Source organism: Callithrix jacchus, chromosome 6 (assembly GCF_049354715.1).
Source record: "Callithrix jacchus isolate 240 chromosome 6, calJac240_pri, whole genome shotgun sequence".
In the NCBI taxonomy this organism is placed as follows: domain Eukaryota; kingdom Metazoa; phylum Chordata; class Mammalia; order Primates; family Cebidae; genus Callithrix; species Callithrix jacchus.
The window spans coordinates 63,851,736-63,874,601 of record NC_133507.1 but is presented as its reverse complement, the minus strand read 5'-3'; the positions used below and the strand labels follow the sequence as shown (position 1 = coordinate 63,874,601).

The following is a 22,866-nucleotide window of genomic DNA, read 5'->3' as shown; positions in this document are numbered from 1 at the left end:
CACCTCACTAGCTCCTACCCACTTTAAAAAAAAATGTTTTCAAATGTCATCTTTCTCAGGAAAATGGGTGAGCACCCAGTCTCATTCAGATACGTTTTCTATAGCCCCAGAACACTCTGAATGCATTACCCTCAGGAAATGCTCAATTACAGATTTCCTAAAGGAGTTAGAATCTAAATAGTTTGAATCGATCTTAGTATCCAGCATATAGGGATCACTCAGTGAATCTGTTGAATGAACAAATGAGAGAAATACAGTCTAATCTTTCCAGGGGTTAATTTGCAAAAGGCAAGAAAAGGAGGCTTAAGAAAACAGAAAGTTTGTATTTAACATGTTCTCAACCCATAGCCAAGTAAATAGTAATATTTGATACTTGAATCTCATCAATAAAATAGTGAAAAGGTAGTAACAAGCAGAAATGTCACTAATCAAGGAGAATCCTCTTCTGAGAGAGGAGGAACATGCTGAAATAATATTGTGGCCCCACAAAGTTAATTTACAATGCCTATTTTGTTATTAACACTTGATATAATTTGTGATTAAATCCAGTTATCTATGGCCTTTATGTGCAAACTTGCAAACTCACCACACCAATAGTCATGCAAAAGTCAAAGCATCAAAGATCTATATAGAAGTTTCTTTTTTAAAATATTTCAAATACCATTATTCTATTTTATTATTTTCCCATTTTCCTTTATTTATTATTATTTTTTATTTGTTTGTTGCCCAGTCTGGAGTACAGTGGAATGATCTCAGCTCACTGCAACCCCCGCATCCTGGGTTCAAGCAATTCTCCAGCCTCAGACTCCCGAGTAGCTGGAAACACAGGCATGTACCGCCATGCTTGGCTAATTTTTGTATTTTTAGTAGAGATGAGGTTTCACCATATTGGCCAGGCTGGTCTCCAACACCTGGCCTCAAGTGATCCATCTACGTTGGCTTCCCAAAGTGTCGGGATGACAAGTGTGAGCCACTGCACCCGGCCTCCTTTTTTCTTTTTTCTTTTAAATGGGTAAGCTACTTCAAATTGTTTTCAGAGTCAGAGTAAAAACCAAAATAAAATACTTATCAATATCAATTGCCAAACAAGTTCTAAAAACATTGTACATACCAGCTTACCCAAGTATAAAGCTGCTTTGGGACTTCTGAAAAATAGGCAACATCTTACTTGTGCTTGTAAATGCTTTACAAGTGAAGGATTTTTAATGCAGTGCTCACCTGGTTTCCCCCAAGTCCATGACATGTATACATAATTAATGGTTTGCCTCCTTGATTGTTTTCTCCAACATCCAGACATAGAGGGTGACCAACGCTTTTAATCTAAAGGAAAATTTTTAAGTTATGAAAAGTTTTTAAATCTGTGGGGTTTATATATTTGTAAAATAATTTAAAAAGTAATGTTACTGATTATAATGTAAAAATCTCAAAAGCAATAAACCAGAAAGTATTTCAGCAATTTTCCTGGAACCACATAAAGGTTGGTGGCAAGGAGCATATTAAGTGAAAAAGGAACAGGAAAATACTCACATATCCAGATATAACAGGATTAAGGTCTGGCACATACACCTCAGGATAAATATTGTTCAGATACCATGTAAAATTTTTACACTGAAGGCGGTGTTTTATTTCAAATCTTTTTGAAAGATCACCAAATGTTTTCTGTAAAAAGATGAGAAATAAAGGGAATGCTTAATTAAAACAACACTGATAAAGTAATTAAAATTCTACTACATGTATTTCTATTTTGGTATAGTTAAAAATCTGTGCTAAAAATTCGAGAGGCAATTCAATGGCATCATCATTCATTCAAGTATAAAGTATGCCTGCCTGTTCATTTCTGACTTTAAAGAGAGTCAAGACCACATCAGCACTGACTAAAATACTAAAATTATGCTATTTTATTCTTCATTTGTGCCACAAACATCCCCTACAAGACAAAGATTTCTAGTGAAATTCTGTGGGCAAAAGAATGGTAGTGGGAGCACCCAAAATTGGTCCTGACTTTATACCTAAAACTGATCTGCAAAGCGAGGTGTGAGAAAGCAGGTATAGACAAACAGTTCCAATACACAACAAACTTCTATCTCTTCTCTGTCAAGGTCACAGAAAACTACCAGCAAGAAACAACCCATTGGGAGTAATTTTTCTTTTTCTTTTCTTTTTTTTTGAGACAGAGTTTCGCTCTTGTTACCCAGGCTGGAGTGCAATGGCACGATCTCGGCTCACCGCAACCTCTGCCTCCTGGGTTCAAGCAATTCTCCTGCCTCAGCCTCCCAAGTAGCTGGGACTACAGGGTGTGCGCCACCATGCCCAGCTAATTTTTGTATTTTTAGTAGAGACGGGGTTTCACCATGTTGACCAGGATGGTCTCGATCTCTTGACCTTGTGATCCACCCGCCTCAGCCTCCCAAAGTGCTGGGATTATAGGCGTTGAGCCACAGCTCCCAGCCAGGAGTAATTTTTCTAGTCCAAGGGTGTTGCTTGTTCTTAACAATATCCCCAACTGAACCTTTAGTAGAAAAAGGCAATTTTCAAATTAAATGAATTTTATTTTCCTTTATTTTAAGGAACTAGAATATAATTTTTTAAAAAGTATTAAACTTTAAGGTATTTGACCTACAGGCAAAATATTAGAGAAAAAGTACAGGTAATACCTAAATGTATGCAAAAGTAAATACTCAATCTTGTCAGTCCAAGTAAAGAAAAGATTTTCTTATGCCAACATCAATGTCTAAACCTAGGTGTTTTAGCAAAAAGCACGAGTCTTCAGAAGTTCTGTTTAGCTTATTATTATTTATCCTGTGGTAACAAACAGGTACTGGCTGACTCATGTGCACCTTTGTGGGGGACAAGCAGAGCATAAGCTTCATGTAGTGCCCACTTGCCTGCTTAGCCAAACACTATTGTGCAGTACACAATCTGCCCAATTTGTCTTCATGGCAGCAGGTAAAAAGATAGCAATTTAACACAGTAGTGCTCTGACTTTGCATCCTATTGGGAGATACTGGAGACTAAAGAAAAGGGGAAAGAGGTAACCAGATCTTTCTTTACCACAACAGCCAAAATATTGATACCATTGACTCCCAATAAATACTCCACCTTCCACCCACCCTGCAAATTAGCACTATCTATTTCCTACAAAGAGATGAGTACTATTCCTTGAAGCATGGTCTTAAACTCTCTAGTTAATTTACCTCATCTAATATTATTAAGACTATTGGAACTCACTTCAGTGTGTTAGGTTTCATGGTCCTACAGAGCATAATCTATTTATGACAGGTTAATAACAAGAGTACCATGTACTTGTTAGCACTTATCACTTTCTTATTTCACAGCTACTCTGGGAGAGAGTCAGAATGTGTATTTCATCTCTTAAAAACAGGGAAGGAGAGAAAAGAAACATGTTAACATCCACTGCATGTCCAGCCACCCTGCAACCACTCTATGAAGTGACTTCCCTATTTTACATACTCAAAGGCTTTGCCAAAGTAACATTTCCAGTAAGTAGTGGAACTAGAACTTGAAAAAAAAAAAAGCCTTGACATTCCTGGTTCATTCTCATGCCACTTAAGACACTGTCTCTATCTCCAGTGCAAAAAGTCACTTAGAACCTTTATTTAGGTGTTATATCTCCTAAAACCAGTAAAAAAACAAACAAACAACAAAAACACCCAGTTCTACTTAATGTTCTTTGAGTAAAATATTGAACCGGGCAGCAACAAAAATAAAGTATCTTTCACATTAAAAACATCAAGTAGAATTCCTGATTTGTCAAAAGCAGTTTATTTAGTTTTTTTCTCAAAAAAAGGAAACTGGCATTCATAACTTACATACATTGAGTTAAAATTACAAATCTACTTTCAATTTATTTTGATGTTTTATGCTTGAGATGAATCAAAGCAAAATGGCATGGGAACTTGTTACAGATTTTTATTGCATTTTAACTACTTAGCTTTAACTTACTTGTTTAACAATTTTTGCTGCATCTGTATTTCTCCTATAAAATATTTCCTTGTATTCATCCATCCAGACTTCTGCAAGGCGAACTTGGTTTCTAGCAATCACCTGAGTGCCTTTTGGAAAGCTATGAGGGCTTTTGCTGCGAAAAACATGTCCAACAACAGAGCAAGGCATAATCTCCAACTGCCCACCACATTGCCATACCTGATAATTAATGATATTTGTTTAAATTTACAGTATTTTAGAAAAATCAGTGTTGCTTTTAAGTTCACCTTTAAGATACTAAAAACAAAAATAGAGAAGAGATTACAATATTACAAATAGTCTCTGTCCCCTGCCATTTCAACTTAAGTTCTTAAATATAAGGAATGATTTTTATTAAATGGCATAGACACCAAAGATAAAAGAAGTACATTTTCAGCAAGTTAACCAAATGATGAATTCAGATTTTTCATAAAAATTAATTCCAGGTGTTTTTTTTTTTTTTTTGCAAGTAGTTATGTGAGTTCTCTAACAGACACAGAATACTAAAGGCTCTTATGCATTTGACTTCTGTCTGAACTGCTTACATAGTCACTTCACTTAAACTAGAGTTTCTCTTCTAAGCTTAGGTTTAAGTGGACTCAGACCCTATTACCCCTTATATATTCAATTTTGTAACCAAGAAAAACAATTTTGGATAGCCATTATTACCAATGACCATTCTATTGAACTTGTGAAGTAGTGGATGATTATTTAAAAATTCATGCCTATTTAGAGAGAAAATGTAAAAAACAAAAAACCCTTATTTGCATTAATTTGAAATGAAATGGCAAATCATGAATTCCATGGCTTTTCACTTAAATATCTTTATAATTGACTCTGCCATAGTCACCAAGCAAAGAATCTGAAAATAAGTCATATTTAATAGTATGTGTTAGTAGTAGAGCAAGTGATCACGTTCTCTTTATCTACTTTCTTTCTTGAACAAATGAGAAGACTCAGTTCAACTCAACAAACTGTGCTTGTAACCCAACATGTGCTAGGGGTTGGAAATACTGAAATGAATAAACAAGACCCCTGCCATAAGCAGTTCAAACTTGGCTAAGATCATCACTGCTGGTATGTGATGGAGCAAGCCAGAGCCAGAACTTAAATATTCTAACTCCTACCTAGTTCTGTTCTTTTTCCACTACATTCCAACCTAAGAGATGAAAAATGAATGATAAAGTTACTGCAGAAAATGAAACATAAAATCAAATAAATAAGGTACATATGGAGCGTATCCAAAGTCTTTTTAAAATATATTAATTTATGTATAGAAAAATATCCAGCTTATTCTATCCAAACAATTAAGTCCAATGTCCTTTAAAATTATACATAAATGGTTTTCCATTCTAACTCCCTTGATAATCAACTCATTTCCTGAAGCACTAGATTTAATTATATTTATCTTGGCTGCAATTCAGTAGTTACAAGTGCATTAATTGGTGTTATTGCCTGGACACAGGAGTTTAAGTGATTCCTCTTGTTACATTGGCAACAATGAATACATATATTAAGTTATATATTAAAAGAAAATATTCTTATTCCAAAATTTCTAGCAATTAAGTTTTAGAAAGCACAAAAGGTAGAGTTCACACATCTGTAATCATCTGTACCAGCCAATTAGAACACAATATATTTTATTGTTTAATATATCTGCTATATTTAATTTCCATAAACTTACTCTGAAAGACATTTCTATATTTTCACCTCCCCAGATTTCCATTTCTTCATCATAACTTCCAATATACTCAAAATATTCTTTTGATATGGAAAAAAGTCCTCCTGCAAAAGTAGGTGTTCTGAAAAATAATCCATAGTCAAATTTTGTTATAAAAACTAAACAAGATAAAACAGCATATTTTAAGAATTGAATCAAATTCAAAAATTAAAGCCACATCACATTTTCAAAGTTTTTATACAGATTAATAAAAACTAGAAATGCTAGCTTCAAAGTCAAGATTTTTGGAGTGGTGAGGAGTACTTCATGTCCTCTCCCATTGGGGCAAAATTAGATGTCTTCTCCTAATCATCCTTCAAGATTCTTAAGTAATGATTGATGAAGAAGACCTAAGAGTGCACTTACTGCTACCTCTTACTAAGCAACAACATGTGTAAATAAGTCCATAAATGAATGACTTTTAGATTCTCTTTATATAGAATGTGTGTGCTCTTTATCAATTACCTCAGGGGCAATTGCTATAAAGCAGAGTGTGTACATATTCAATGTAAGCAATCATCTTACTTAATTGGGTAGGTTTCATCTTTCCTTCTTTGCTTCTCATGATCAGGAAGTGATTCCCAGCCAAATGAAAGACTCCAGTCAAAATTTCCACGGTTATGGTGACTTCCATAAGGAGAAGGTTTGTTGAATTCAAATGTATTCATATCTATGGATGCAATATCTGGACTCACGACAGCAGTGTAGTTCTCAGCTATTCTGGCCAACAAAGGTTCTAACCAACCATAGAAACACTCACCTGGAGGGAACAGAATTTTAATTAATTCAATACAAACACTGAATGTGTTTTCTTTAGTTGTTTAGGTGAAGGTTTGCAGAGAAATGAAAATAACAGAGTCATTTGTGTTTTGAACATGTATATAATGGAGATTTCTTTCTTCCTTAGATTTATTGAGATATAAAAGACAAAAATTCTATATATTTACAGTGTATAGCATAGTGTTTATATATGTATACATTGTAAAATGATTATTACAATCAAGCTAATTAATATATCCATCACCCTATTGGCTTATGAAGTAGGTGGTAAGAACATCTAAGATCTACTCTTAGCAATTTTTGAGTAGACAATACATTATTATTAATTATAATCACCAAGTTGTACAACAGATCTCCAGAAGGAGAGCTTTCTTAAAGGTTTCTTGAGATGAGATAAGGGTGGGATGAAAAAGTTGAAACAAGATTCAATACAGTTGGAAAAACTCCCCTACAGATGATGACCTTCTTTCTTCTACAAAATATGCAAAATAACACTAGTGTATTTAAAGTTTAGATGACGTGTTGAAATGGCCTATGAATTAAAGGTAGCTTTTTGCTGTTCCATGTCACCTGGCCCTAAACGTGTTCTGATTTATTTAAACATGCATCTCCCTTAGTAAGGTACAGTAATAGAAATCTTCATTTATCTGACTGGTTCTTAGGAGAAAATAAGTAGTCAGTATAAATTCTGATTTTAACAAATGGAGAAGAAGGACCATTCAAAGCTGCTCCAGACCTACTATAAAGGGAGGGCGAAGGAGTTCCATACCATGATAGGTCTGGGTCCTGGTCACAGGCCAGGCTATTTTACATAATACACAGCAAGTTCAGACAATTCATGCGCAGTTCCATTCTGGGCTCCCCACAAAGCAGAATTTAGAAGTCATGGTCCAGAAGGACCATCAGACACATTCACCCAGTGTGGAAGAATGTCCAGTATGATCTTATTGTAATTTTGGACAAGGAAAAGAAATACCAGAAGATGGTATTTTTCTTTTTAAAACACCTCTCTAGGATTACCTTTAGTCTTCTCTTCATTTTCGAAATGTCTGGTGTTGAGAGAGAACTGAATGTGATGGCTCTAAGCAACTCAAGAACATCCAAAAGCCCTTCTGTAACAATCGATGTGTGCTCAAATCCAGTTATTGGGTGAAACACAACCTAAGCACTGACCAATTCAAAGCTAGATACTCATACAGAGTATCACCCACCAAACTCAAAGCTCAAGGGGCTAAATGACATTTTAGTAATACCTAGCATACATATGATACATTGACTCTGAAAATGCTTTCTAAATGCTTTAAAAACTTTGACTCTGAAAAAATTAAAGTACAAAGAAAAACCAACAGCAACAAAGTCAAACAAAAATTGACAATGTTTATGAAGAGATACCAAAGAAGTTGGGATGGGACATCCCTAAATTGGCATAAAAACTGTATATATAAGTATATTTTGGTTTTGTGGGGGTTTTTTTTGAATATTTGCAGACTCCTTTTTATGCCAAGGAGTCTGCAAATTTTTTTGAAAAAACACAAAAACTATATATAAAAATTAAAAGCAGCAGGACTAGGACAAAGTTTAATGATAGGGTGGTTTACATTCATTTATTCATTCATTTGTTTTGAAATGGAGTGTCACTCTGTTGCCCAGGCTAGAGTGTAGTGGCACAATCTTGGCTCACTGCAACCTCTGCCTCCTGGGTTCAAGCGATTCCCATGACTCAGTCTCTTTAGTAACTGGAATTATAGGCACATGCTACCATGCCCGACTAATTTTTGTATTTTTAGTAAAGATGGGCTTTCACCATTTTGGCCAGGCTGGTCTTGAACTCCTGACCTCAAGTGATTCACCCACCCTGACCTCCCAAAGAGCTGGGATTACAGGCATGAGCCACCATGCCCACCCATATTTAAATATTAAATAAGCTTTGACTCACTTTAAAGTGTAGCAATCAAGAAAAAAAAAAAAGAGGCAAGGATAACTGGCTGGAACAGCTAGTAACTGGAGAATATTAAAGTTGAGAAAACTTAAGCACAAAGGGGGTAAGAATTCTATGTAAGTGAAAGGAATTTTCTCTGCAGAGCTGCTATCTGCTTGGGCTGTCATTGCTATAATCACCAGTTGAAAATGCTGTGAAAGAAAACGCAATTAGGCATTTAGAAAAGAAAAGTCTTCCTTACCTTTTAAATTAGAGGGAGAGGGAGGAAAAATGTTACAACCATACATATATACTTACAGTGAGCATCTAAAAATGTGAGCGTTTCAGCTGTTGCGACTGATGCTCCTAGCAACCGAGCAGTGATCAGACCTTTTCTTTCTCTTTGTCTGACTATTTTTACTATAGAAAATTGTTTTACATATTCATCTAGTTTATCATGTAAGTACTCTGTAAAGAAAAAAAAATCAGGATTAACTCTTTCTAAATTTATTTCATATATAGCATATGAAAGCTAATGAAACCACAGAGCAATGATCCTTCCAAATTCGTAATCTTAACAGTTGCATGTGTCCTACCAGTAAGATGAAAAATTTACCTTTATTTCTTACTGGGGAAAAAGGTTATCTATGCAAATTATCACTACTGTAACACATACTGATTCTGTACACTTCTTATCAACAAATATAATGTGTTTGGAGGGAAGTGAGAAACTTCAAATGGAGTGAATGCTAGTCATTAAGAAGACTCGTTTAGAGGTCTGAGAAGACTGGCCACAAGAGTCGAAGAAATGGAATTTGGCCAAAAAGATATTCAGTGCTTTGAAATTGATATTTAAATCTGGAAAGCTTAAATAAAAATGTCAAATATCAAAAGATCTCTGATATTTAAGCAAGGATCAAAATAATTTAAGGCCAAAATGTTGAGACAAGTCAGAAAGTCCAGGCTACAGCAGTTTGGGACTATTCCTACACAGACTCAGCAGAAAAATTTGTGAAAGCTTTGGAGTCTCCTGACAGATTTTTTTCCAGTAAAAATATGAAACAGGTAAATTTTAGTATTGGGTATATACTTTAATTCAATATCCCAAATTGGATGAGGTTGGTAACAAGCAAAAGTTGAGATTACAGGTTTTTTAAAAAAGTTATTAACAAATATCAATCAAGTGTTGTTTTTTGTTTGTTTGGTTTGTTTTAAGACAGTCTTGCTCTGTCGCCCAGGCTGGAGTACAGTGGCACAGCTCACTGCAAACTCCATTTTTGGGCCGCAAGCGATTCTCCTCAGCTTTCCAGGGAGCTGGGACAACAGGTGTGCGCCAACACGCCCAGCTAGTTTTTGTTTTGTTTTGTTAAGAGACAGGGTTTCATCATGCTGCCCAGGCTGGCCTGCAACTCCTGAACTCAAGCTATTTGCAGGCCTCAGCCTCCCAAAATGCTGGGATTACAGGGTGAGCCACTGCACCCAGCTGTTCATAGTCTTAAACAATTTCTTAAGCCTGCTTTTCACAATTAAATTTTTGATTTCTGATTGAGTATAAAATTCGTCAAGTTCAGTTCCTCAAGCGGCCTTCTTGGGCCCAAAACATAGCCTCAAAAAGATTTGGGACTATTAAGAAAATCAATAAATGTCCTGGGGTAAAAGTTTGTTTCTGCCAGATTTTAGAAGTGAATGTATATGACTTTATCTGTGATAATATATGCTTTTTTCCAATTCTCCAGTGGTTCAGATAAGAGAGTTGCTTATTTAAAGTGTAAACATTCATAAGAGAGGTTAAGTCCAGGAACAAAACATGGAGGAAAAATAAATCTATCTCAACACTGTTGTCTCAGAGTAATAGATCAACTTTTTAACACCTTCTAAGCAGTTCAAAATAATGACCAGATTAACTGTTTAGCACCTTCTAACTACCTCAATAATTCTCAGGAAGACAAACAGAATTGTAATTCATCTTAAAAAATACAATCAAATATTTTCTGTTTTAAGAGACTTGCAAAAATTTCCACATCCTTGATTAGAATTATTTTAAATGGAGTTACTACAGATTCCTTCAATATACCCTCTCACTGTTGGAATTTGTAAAAAAAAAAAAAAAAAAATTACTTACTCACAACATATGAATTCCTGTAAATTCCTATCTGCACCCTAAATTTAGCTCCTATGTACACCCTTTATGTGGGGGTTAAGAATAAAAAGCTACATGAAATCAGATGCCCTGATTTCACTTCATGGCACAATTACTTTTAGCTGTGTGACCTTGGGCAAGGTATTTTACCTTTTCTGCACCTCAGTTTCTTTAATGAGGATAATAGGACTTACAATCACAGGCGATTGCTGGAAGGATAAAATGAGACATCTGACTCCAAACTTGGATTTGTTAAGAAATAAATTGTGTAATCATTGAAATAATCTGTATCTGTTTGATATAATATTTAAAATACGATATTTGAAAATTTAGCAAGTTACAGTATTTGTTAAATTAGCCTTGTGATTCCAATTTAAAATGTGTAATTTAGTATTTGACTTCAAATTTTAAGTGGAAATGCACTAAATAATTTGGGTAACATTATAAATAATATCTTGGAATATTTAAGAACACCCAGTAAAATAGAACCTGGTGACTCTTTAGTGATTTTTAATTATTCATTTATATTATTTATTGATATATTTATATTAACCCATTTGGTCTTTAAAACAACTCTAGAAGTTATGTACTAGTGCTGTATTTCCTCAATTTTAAACTACATCATTAGATACTTCTTACAATCAATGGCATGTTAACTTAATTAGCTGTAGGTTTTCTCCTAGTGATTTATAAATTAATGACACAAAATATGTTTGATTTAACATGGTATTATTCCCAGTTTTACTGATAAAAAAAAATCATGGCAGAGAGGTTGAGTAACTTGCCCAAGTTATATAGTTGGTTATGAAAAGAGCTGAGATTCAAATCAAAGCAGCCCGACTCCAAGGCTCAAGTCTGCTCTTAACCACTGTGCCTTACAACAACAGTCTCACATTGAGGACTACAGAGTTACAAATAATTGTGTTTCATACTTTTCTGCATTTGAAAATATTTGAATATGTCCATCCTTAGATTCTAATTTCATTCAGTACACTTACTATTCAAACTTTTATTATTCAAGCTCTGAGATGGCATACAGAGAGCACCATATAACAAGTAGACTTTAGATACTATCATATGGATTTATTCGGGAAACAATCTAATTTGCACGTGCTTTCTTACCATCTACACTAGCATCATCCACCAAAATGATTTCCTTCAGCAGTACGGCAGGTGAAGAATAGAGCACACTGTGGACAGTTCTAAGCAATGTGGACCATGCTTCATTATGAAAAACTATTATGACACTGGTGGTGGGCAGGGGAGGGCAGCGTTTAAATTTTTGTTCAATACATCTAGAAGTCAAAGAAGTAGAAAACAATTAAAAATTTTATTATTTTATTTCACGGTTATACCATTGCTAACATTATTATTTAATCTTTATCACTGAAAAATGATAGTTTTTTTCTATGTGAGATGATCTTAGTGCCATATCAAATGTAAATAGATCACACAAATTTTTTATAAGCAACAGACTCACTCAGAGATGACGTCCACCAATAGGGATTATGACATAGCAAGAATTGTAAAATGTTATTGTAAACTTTCTCAATAATACAATTTTAAATACAAATAACATTTTAAATAATGAAAATAACCTACAATAGACAGCATGTAAAAATGACAAATCCAGGCTGGGTAAGGTCCCAGCACTTTGGAAGCCCAAGGTAGGAGGATTTCCTGAGGTCAGGAGTTTGAGACCAGCCTGGCCAACACAGAGAAACCCCATCTCTACTAAAAATTAAAAAAAAAAAAAAAGCCAGGCATAGTGGTACATGCCTGGAATCCCAGGTATTCGGGAGTCTGGGGCAAGGGAACTGCTTGAACCAGGGTGGTGGAGGTTGCAGTGAGCAGAGATCGTACCACCGCACTCCAGGCTGGGCAAGAGTGAGACTCCATCTCAAAACAACAACAAAGACAAATCCTTATAATTGCTCAAATAAAAACGAAGTTTTTCTTCTTTGATGCAGAAATCTTCCATTTTTCATATTTGCAACTTTAAAATTTGTACCACTTTACTGAAACATTTTTAGAGAGATTATCTTTAATTACTTTCCTAAGTGTGTAATATAGGTTTCTTAAATATTTTCCTAGGTTTATTGAATCAATTTACTTGATCTGTATACATAACCAAAAGGAAAAAAAAATAGCTTTACTGTAAAACCTATGTTCTTCTTCTTATGATTATTATTTAAAATACAGACAGCCTTGTGATGTTGCCCAGGCTGGACTTGAACTCCTGGCCTCAAGCAATTTTCCTGCCTCAGCCATCCATAATATTGGGATTATAGGTGTTAGCCATTACGTCCAGCCTAAACCTAAGTTTTTATGATGTTCATCATTCAGCAAATACTTAAGTGCTGCCATTTGCCATGTGTTATATTAAAGATTTTGCTCCAATCATTTGATCTACTGTTTAATAAGACCAGCGTTTAAAAAATCCTTTTAAAAAACATACATAGAAATAAAGATCTAAATAAAGACCTAACTCCATGTTAAAATTCCTGTGCTGCTATCAACATCTGAAACATTGATTGGGCACAGGGAGAGAGACTCTAAGTACCCTTGACTAATTAGTGGTACTATCTATTAGCTAAAAACATTAGTTTTAAATTGATCTCAAATTCATTTTTTATAGTAATGTCTTTCCACAATGAAAAAAAATCTTCATATTAAGCCACTGGGGTGCAGGTAAGTCTGTATAGTCTCCAGGCTTTGAGGATAGAAATGTAGAGATAACCACAGTTCCAAGCCTGCTGAAGTGAGGTGAAGATTAAATGAAAAAACCCATAGGAGAGGGTTTCAAATCACTGGGACATAGAATAAAACTGTGTGTAGTTTATGGGAAAAATAAGCAAATAAAGCAACTATATCTTTAAGGCCACTTAAAAATCATAAATGGCTGTACAGTTTTAGACCACAGACTATGAAATCCTCCCATACAGTCAAAAGGCACAGTAAATGCAGTGTGTGAACAATTAAACAGTGCTGCTAAAACACCAAGATAAGGCAGTAAATCATTTACTCATGGAGATAAGAGTCCAACACACTTCAGTTGCTCTGCCAGGGCCAAATGGGAAACTGTAGCCTCTAGTGTGATATTAGAAGCCTGAGAAAACCACCCTTAAAAAGATCCACAAATTATCCCATTAATTAATTATTTTTATGGTCATACCTCAATCGGAATGTCTCTGAGACCCTTTTCTAAGAGCAAGTCTTTAAAATGGAATATTTGTAGTGATAAAAAAGGGGCTGGACTGGAGTAAAATACCGAGAGAAGATGTCAACAGAGTAGAAAAAGGAGAGTGTGCGTTCTGAGTGAAAGTGGCATTACTCTTCAGTTTCTTCATGATTTCAAAGCATGATACAGGTGCATGAGCAGAAATGAAATAAGCACCTTCTTTGTCATTCACAAACCAAAGCAAATTATTTATTCTATTTTTGGATAAACTACCAATTTTAAAAAAGCTCAATTGCAAATTATTCATATACATACTTGAACTACAATTACACAGAAACAAACTACTAAATATAAGCTTACATTTTGAACTCATAAAGGTTTATAACTAACATCAACTAGAAATAAAAATCATGAAAATTCCATACTGTTTTTTTATTTTTAAAGAAAAAAAGAGGAAACTCATGATTGGTTTTAAGCATTTTGAGGAGAAAGTGAAATTCCGAGTTTAAGATTTTTTCCTACCTTTACTTGATATGGAGTTAATTAATACAGTATTTATTAATCAAGAATTATAAAACAATTTTGAAGATTTAAAGTATAAAATTTCACAAAAATTTACACTAATAAAATGTTACCACTTTAATCTTGTAAGATTTTTCATCAGTTTAAACTAGGATTTATTTGCTTAACTGATAATTACCAATATCAACTAAAAGTGTCATGTTATATCATTAATACAAGTAATAAAATTTCACAATATGATTTCAAAAACATCATTCATTTTGAAACAACAGGTTAAATGCATACTTTGAAAATTGTTTTACATATTCAAAATAGTGCAATTAAAATAACTTGCCAAAGTGACTGTATAATTTCAGTCAAACCATATGAAAAACCTGGCATATAGAAACATGCTTAACTTATCAGTCATATGACCACCTGGCTTTGGAAGAAACTAGATCTATATTTCTAATGAGCATGGAAAACGGTAGCAATTCTTCAGAAAATGTGTTCTTTGCTTATATTGGTTACAGTCGAAGTAAAACAAATCTTTACCACCTGTACAAAATCCTGTCCAAAGTAAGAAATAATTACATCTTCAACACAAAAGACTACACTCATTAAAAAACGTTGTTAATGTGCTTAGTTGTTTTACACTTACTTAGTGATTAATATCACTGAAAATTATTACAGCTTCTTAATGCTATCTTGGGGGGGAAAAGCTCATTTTGAGCTAGCATTGATTGTCATGTCAAAAGAATAAAAATCATAATTATTGATTTTTAATGTAGATTACTTTTCAGTCAAAACCTTCCCCCAAATCAGTAAAGTGCAATACTACATTATAATATATTAATATATAAAAGGAACTATAATGCGCCTTGTTATAACATCTAGAATATTTTATAGTTTCTTTACACATTCATTTAAAATTATGAGCAACTTAAACTTGAATCAATCAGATTAGAATAGCGCAACAGTTCAAGTTCACTGCCAGATGTAATTCTCTAATAACTAGAAAGCAAAATACTTAGGCACTGTTTGTTTACAGTTTGTCTTTTACTGGGTTTTTGTTTGTTTGTTTTTGAGACAGAGTATCCTTCTTGTACTGTCTTGTACTCTTAAAATTCTACAGAGGGGCCAGGTGCAGTGGCTCACACCTATAATCCCAGCACTTTGGGAGGCCAAGGTGGGCAGATCACCTGAGGTCAGAAGTTCAAGACCAGCATGGCCAACATGGTAAAATCTCATCTCTATTAAAAATACAAAAATTAACAAGAGACAGTGCCGTATGCCTGCAGTCCCAGCTACTCAGGAGCCTAAGGTTAGAGAATCGCTTGAACCTGGGAGGTGGAAGTTGCAGTGAGCAGAGATCGTGCTACTGCACTTCAGCCTAGGCAACGGAGAGATACTCCATCTCAAAAAATAATAATAATAATTAAAAAATAATCTACTGAGGAAGGGCCAGGTGCAGTGGCTCACACTTGTAATCCCACCACTTTGGGAGGTTGAGGCAGGTGGATGACCTGAGGTCAGGAGTTCAAGACCAGGCTGGGCAACATGATGAAAATCTGTCTCTACTAAGAATACAACAAAATTAGCTGGGTGTGGTGGTAGATGCCTATAATCCCAGCCTACTCAGGAGGCTGAAGGAGGAGAATCACTTGAACCTGGGAGGTGGAGGTTGCAGTGAGCCGAGATCACGCCACTGCCCTCAGACCTGGGCAACAAACTACTCCATCTCAAAAAAAAAAAAATCTACTGAGGACTTGGTGCTGGAATTCATTTTAGCCATATCAGCTCAAATACAGCATTTGGCCTTTTCCTCACAGACTAGAAGAAAATAAAAAGGTTAACTAAGGACAAAGAGACAGCATAACAGAACCTGGGGGAAATATTAGTCAAAATATTGTATACTTGAAACAGGTAAACAAAGTAACTGGATTAAAAAAACAGCCTCTCAGTTGCTAAAGGAAGACAACTTTATAGATATGAGAACTTAACAAAACTCTAGAGACATAATCATAGTTGTAATAGTAATTGTAACAATATTCTCCTTCAAGAGAATGCTTACAAAAAGTAGGGCATTCTGAAATATAGTTATATACTCAAAGACTTTGAGTCAAAGTAATCACAAAGTCTGAGAACTGGTTTATAAATCTATAAAATATTGTCCAATAGCTCCAAAATCCTGGCATATTTTTTAGCATTTCTATTATATAGAAATACACAGAGAAATGGAAATAATTCCTCTACCTTCTGTATTTCCCATACAAATTATCCAATAATTCCTCCTAAATAGGTGACAAAACCACAGAATTTAGGACTAAAGGATTTCCTTGTGGATAGCAGTCATATCTAGAATTCAGTTTTCCAATTTCCAAGCTAATAACTTTTCATGTCTGCACTGCCTCACCAAGCGTAAACAGGGTTATGTAGCCTCAATTGTTATAAGCAAAAAATAAATACAGTAGGTTAAATAAACAGTATTTGTTGATTTTTTTGCCTTAGAGAAGCTAAAGAGCAGGCAATTTCCTTAGCTAACTCCTTTCTCCCCTGCAAAGCCTGGTGATAAAGAATAAACAATAAATATTCTTCAACATACTCAGGAGGTCGAGTGTCTGGTCCAAGATCTCGGTGCAAAGAAACCCTGTCACTGGCAAAAGCATTAAAGCAGTGTTTAGCTTCCCCACGTTCCTTTTCCTTTTGTTCTTCAATACTTAAATTGGTTGTCTTGAATGCTTTACCAGAAGCACCAGGTGCATTTGAATCCTGAGGTGGACGGTCAAGAACAGGCTTCAATTCTGCTGCTGTATAATATCCTTGCAAACAGGGTCTCTCACCAACATCAATGCTTTGCCTGACAGGTGCTCCTATTTGCATTTTTGGCATTGCATCCTTAATATTGTTTACAGCTTCTAGCATTAAATCCAACATCTTGTTTTTGCTTTTCATGTTTCTTTCCATCTTTGATTCCTCTTTGGAATATTGAACACTTACTTCTCTTTGCATTAAAACCAAAACTATTAAAAAGAAAAAAATTACTGCACCAAGCTTGCAGAACTTTTTATGGTAATGTCTCTTAATGTGTAATTTTACTAGTCGCTTTAGGTGAGCCATTCTGACATTAAATGCTTGTCACTTGAGAAATAAGAGTTATGATTTCTTTCGTTACTTTTATTTTTTATCATAGATTTGCTAAGAAGGTATCTTTAAAAGGCACCACCTATAAAAAGAAATGATAGATGGTGTTAGTAGTTATTCAGTCCCACAGGCATGGCTCAATTCATTCACTTATCCAACAACTGAAGGTAAGCTACCAACATACTCTTATGGTTAACAAGAATGCAAAGATATCTTGTCCTCAAGAAAATTACACTTTCAGAATAAAATAATTGTTACAATTTGCTACAATTTATTGGGGCTGCAAATATTTGATATTCCTCTCCATTAAAAATACTTTCTTTTTAAACTCTAATATCCACTATACACTGTGTATAAAATTACTTTTATAAATATATTTTGAGTTGAAAAAGAATATCTTTACTTGATAACCAAGAAATCAAAGGACTTTATTAAATTAATTACAAAAAAGAGAGTTCCATAAGGAAGCAAGGGTATCTTGATAGGTACTATCAGGTATCCATCTAAAATAGTGGCCTTCATTTTATGTAGTTTATCCTCAAACTATGATCTACTCCAGCTTAACCAATTATGATGATACAGCTGTTTCATCAATAAGTAAACTATCCTTATCCCTGATTTTCTGACCCAATAGTACTTATGAATCCTGAAGGAATCCCTAAAAACAAGAAAATCGAGAGTATTTAATTTGTTATTATAGAACAGCTATTGTGAATAGCTCACACCAATACAAAATCTCATAGCAAAAAGAAAATTCATCAGCTTTACTTGAGGTATCTCTAGAGAGGCTATAGAGGTCATTAGGTTAAAAAAGCAGAATTTAGTTTGATAAAATATTGCTTGCAATTCATTGACCCAAAGACTGGACAGCAAGTTTACTAAACCCTAATATGCACCAGCAGGAGCAAAGGAAAAGAAAAATAGGACTTTTCAGGAAACAATTACTTACTATGAGCCATGATAGCCAGTCAAGAAATTTGCAGGGGCAAAGGGGAGGGAAAATGTCTGTTCTTCCTAAGGCCTAAACGTATTTTAAGTAAGATATGATTTATAGCAAAGAAAATTAACTTTGATACCTTTTTCAGCTTATCTTCCAAAGTTCTCACAAAATTTGAAATAAGAAAACCAGGTTCTCCGGTGCATTCTCTGGCTTTTGGCAGGAAATTTTAAGCAGAATAAATAAAACTGGCAGAACATAGTTCATATCATATATCTAATCGGAGTGCCCTGTATCTTTTCAGTATGAAGTGGAGACTTCTGCTCCAAAAGATAACCCCAATTCTGACATATATTGCTCAGGAAAGTAAGATTCCAATATTTCTGAGTGTGGGTTGCTTTAAGAACTTCATGTAAAAAATGAAATGACTGCTTAAGCTTTTCACTTTGAAAAGAATGTAAGAAGTTACAGAACCACACAATGACAGTTGTGCAATTTATTATGTGTCAAATGTTGTGTAAGGCTGTAGCTACAAAATAAAAGAAAGCCCTTACCTTTAAGAAGCAGAATTGAAACATAGGAGGTCAAAGGGCAGCCACAAAGGAGAGCGGATATGTGCTATGACAGGAGATTAAGAAAGCTACACAGCCTGGGAACAATGGCTCACAGCTATAATCCCAGAACTTTAAGAAGCTGAGACCAGAGGATCTCTCAAGACCAGGAGTTTGAGACCAGCCTGGGCAACATAGCAAGACCCCTTCCGACAAAAAAATAAAAAATACAAAAATTAGTCAAATGTGGCGGTGCATGCCTGTAGTCCCAGCTACACAGGTGGCTGAGGTGGGAGGATGGCTTGAGCTCAAGAGATTAAGGCTGCAGTGGGCTGTGATTGTGCCACTGCACTCCAGCATGGGTAGCAGAGCAAGACTCTGTCTCTTAAAAGAAAAAAAAAGTGACATAGAGGGTCAGGAGAAATGTTAGGGAAAATTTCCCAAAGATGACACTGTTGAGCAGAATCTGATCAGGTAGACAGGAGGGAAAATAGAGAGGAAATGTCAGATGCAAAAGCATAAAAGCAAGAAAAGGCATGGTCAATCCTTGAGCAGCAGGAGCGGAAAGCACAAGGGGAGAATGACAACTGATATGGCTCAAAGGTCAGTTAAGGATTTGCCCATAAAAAGCCTCGTACATCTTTCAGTGAATTTGGAATTTACCAATTTTGTCCCAAATGGATGGAATGGAGAGAACTGCTTTTAAGAAAACATCATAATCAAATTTCTGTTTTTAGAAAAATCACGTTTTCTACCCAGTAAAGGTGATAGATATTAAAGAGGTTAGGGGGGCCAGAAGATGGAGTGTAATGATTTCCAGAGAGTCCAGGAAATGTAACCAAACAATAAGACTTGGTGAGAGAAAGGGAAGAATGGAAGATGAATGGTGCTATGGTTTGGCTATATCCCTACCCAACTCTCACCCTGAAATATAATAATCCCCACATGTCAAAGGCAGGGCTAGATGAGGATAATTGAATCATGTGTATGGTTTCGCAGCCCACCCCACTGTTTCTCATGGCCATGGATAAGTCTCACAAGACCTGATGGTTTTATAAATGGGAGTACCTCTGCACATGGTTCTCTTGCCTGCCATCATGTAAGACGTGCCTTTGCTCATCTTTCACCTTCTGCCATGATTGTGAGGTCTCCCCAGCCATGTTAAATTGTGAGTCCATTAAACCTCTTTTTCTTTATAAATTACCCAGTCTCTGGTAAGTCTTTATTAGCAGCATGAGAACAGACTAATACAAATGAGTAAAGTGAATAACATTAACTTCTTAAAGGCAAGAAATGCAGGAAGAAGGATAGATTCAGCATAGGTATTAGGGAGATAATTTGTTCAGTTTTGGACATAGCAAATGTGATATGCTAATGGAACTTCCAACGTGAGTTTGCATGAGCAAACATATATATGAGACTGGAAATTAGGAAAAAGCTCTGCAGTTGAGATGAAAATTTGAGTCAGTCTTAGAGTATAGAAGAGTTCATCTTCAGAGAATGTAAAACAAAGAAGACAGAGAAATACCTACATTTAAGGTTAGAACAAAAGAGACAGACTGAAAAAAAAGTTCAATTTTTCCAATCCTATGAAGAGGTAGTATATAAAGAAAAAAAAAGACAAATGAAAACACAGATAAATTACCCATGTCAAGTGGAGATAATTTTAAAATCTTATCTCATACTTGAGAGATGTTAAATGTGTAACAGTTGGTTGATCTTTAAAACTGAACTTCATTAGATCTGACCTAAGGGACTCCAGTGAAAAATGAAAAGAGAACCTTGGCCGAGAGAGTAGTGATAGTCATGCCTTAAATATCCTAAGGCTTAGGACTCAGGGCACTTTCAGAATAATAGGGCAGCAACCTCATCGAAGGGGTTCCATCCAGGAAGATAAGAACAGGAAAAATATTGGGGTCTCCCAGGAAAGTAGTTTCCAGTTGATGAACCACAACCTCATCCCCTCTAACTGTAGATATTCATCAACCTCTGTTTACCTCCTTTCTGTTCCTAAGACAACTACCAAAAATCCACTTCCTCAGGGCTATCTAGTAATACTCATTTTTTTCTGTAGCTAGAGGTAGGCTAAATTAGGAATCTGAGAAGGACTGAGCTGGTCTCCCTGAGATATTTTGACAGAACATGAGAAAAGAGTTCAGAGAATGCACAGAACAGGAGCATATGACAGAACTATCACAATAGTGATAGTTTTCCTGAAACACGTTATGTCAGAAATCATATTTGTGGCTAGGGCAGAAATTGAAAAGAAGGATACAATTAATAAGGCAGACAGAAAACAATTCTTTTTTTAGGAATAAATAATAAACTAGAGGAATTCTTAATCCTATCATTGTGAGTGCATGTGTATCTATGTAAGGACCCACTCAATTAGTCAGTTTTAGTTTGGAATGCTTCTAATAGAGGAGTCAAGGAAAGCTCATGAAAGACAAGGATAGCATCTCTCTTATTCATGGCTTTTTTCCTGGCACATACCACAATGTCGGTAACATAGTAGGCATCCAGAAAATTTGATGACTGGAAAAAGGAAGAAGGAGGACCAAGATTTCATCAGAATCAACAACAAAAACAATATTTAACTTGTGTTAAATGTTGACTAGGTCCCTGATATTAAATAACATTTAATACATAGTTCTAACTCTCCCAGCAATATTATGAAGTATTATTCTTTTTCTTTTTTTCTTTCTTTCTTTTTGTAGATATGAGGTCTTGCTATGCTGCCCAGGTTGATCTTGAACTCCCAAATTCAAGGTATCCTCCTGCCTCAGCCTCCCAAAGTGCTGGGATTACAGGTATGAGCTACTACACTTCATTCTTGTTATTCCAATTTTACTGACAGATATGGAGAATCAAAGAGATTAAGTGGCTTGGCCAAGCCAGTTCTGTTTAAGACCAGTATTTTTTCTAACTGTGTTCAAACTCAGTTTCAATGTAAAATCCTGAGCTTTTAACTAAAAGTATCTAAAATAAAGTATTTAAGAGTCAAGAACTGAAATCCTAAATATAAGGTAATAAGAAAAAAACTGGTGAAAAATGATAAAAACTATAAGTAGCTTCCTATTGTTAGGTAACATTTTACAGATAAATTATTTTTAAAAACTGTTCAAAGCATCTTTTTAGAAATAAAGACTGGCAATAAGATTGTAGATCTTAAAATGGAAGATTAGGAGGTTGAGAACCCTACAGAGGCAGAGTCTAGAAATGGGAAGATGATGTTTTGATCTTTTCAGACTATTTCTGAAGAGATTAATCTTCTCTTATCAACCCTGATCACTTAATGATTCCAACATTGATGGGATTTTTCATTATCACTTTTCTGTATTTTGCCATTAATGTGAAATATTAGGCTTCCATTAATGCTGAATGACACTCAACATTAAGCATCTCCATCAGTTATCTTCAATTATGGGTATACATTAGTGGAAAGCTCTTAAAAAATAAAGTGCCTTAAGCTTTACCTCTGATTTAATTGGTGTAGGGGCAGGGTGTGCAGTCTGCTTTTGTTGTTACTTTAAGCTCTCCAGATAATTCTAATAAGCAGCAAGGATTAAGAATTACTGATCTAGATCACAAGATTTTGGGCAAATCAAAACTAGCACCTGATAAGGGTGGTATCTGTCCAAAGGCAACCACATTACTAATTTCTAATACTCCAAAGGCAGGTGTTTCAAAACAGATTCCTGATGCAAATGAATAGAAGTTATTTAGAAATGGAGAGGTAAGATAAAATTCAAAGCAAGAAAGACCTGCAGTTTTCTAAAAAGACTAAGGACTTATGCTGATGTATATGAGGCACTGAGGTTTTATTGCAAATTATGATTTGGTAAATCATGTTATAAATATTATATTCCAATCATAAAAATGGATAATTGAGACCTGAACAATAAAGGACATAAGCCAAAGATACACAACAAATGAATGAGTAAAATGAAACCAGGATTCTTAATTCCTTTTTCTGGTAATAATGCCACGTTCCTTGTCAGTACTACCTG

The 22,866-nt window shown here is 35.0% G+C and overlaps 1 protein-coding gene across 1 annotated transcript in view; it reads right to left on the bottom strand.

Moving 5' to 3' along the window:
• Positions 1 to 22,866, bottom strand: part of GALNT3 (polypeptide N-acetylgalactosaminyltransferase 3) — a 45,810-nt gene that overhangs the window by 5,517 nt on the left and 17,427 nt on the right. Inside the window, exons 2-9 of the mRNA XM_002749379.7 lie at positions 16,830 to 17,450; positions 11,665 to 11,837; positions 8,721 to 8,870; positions 6,230 to 6,464; positions 5,669 to 5,786; positions 3,964 to 4,164; positions 1,528 to 1,659; positions 1,219 to 1,320 (exon numbers count right to left, since the gene is read on the bottom strand). Coding sequence (XP_002749425.1) covers positions 1,219 to 1,320; positions 1,528 to 1,659; positions 3,964 to 4,164; positions 5,669 to 5,786; positions 6,230 to 6,464; positions 8,721 to 8,870; positions 11,665 to 11,837; positions 16,830 to 17,344 — 1,626 coding nt within the window. The 5' untranslated portion in view covers positions 17,345 to 17,450. The remainder of the gene's footprint in view (positions 1 to 1,218; positions 1,321 to 1,527; positions 1,660 to 3,963; positions 4,165 to 5,668; positions 5,787 to 6,229; positions 6,465 to 8,720; positions 8,871 to 11,664; positions 11,838 to 16,829; positions 17,451 to 22,866) is intronic.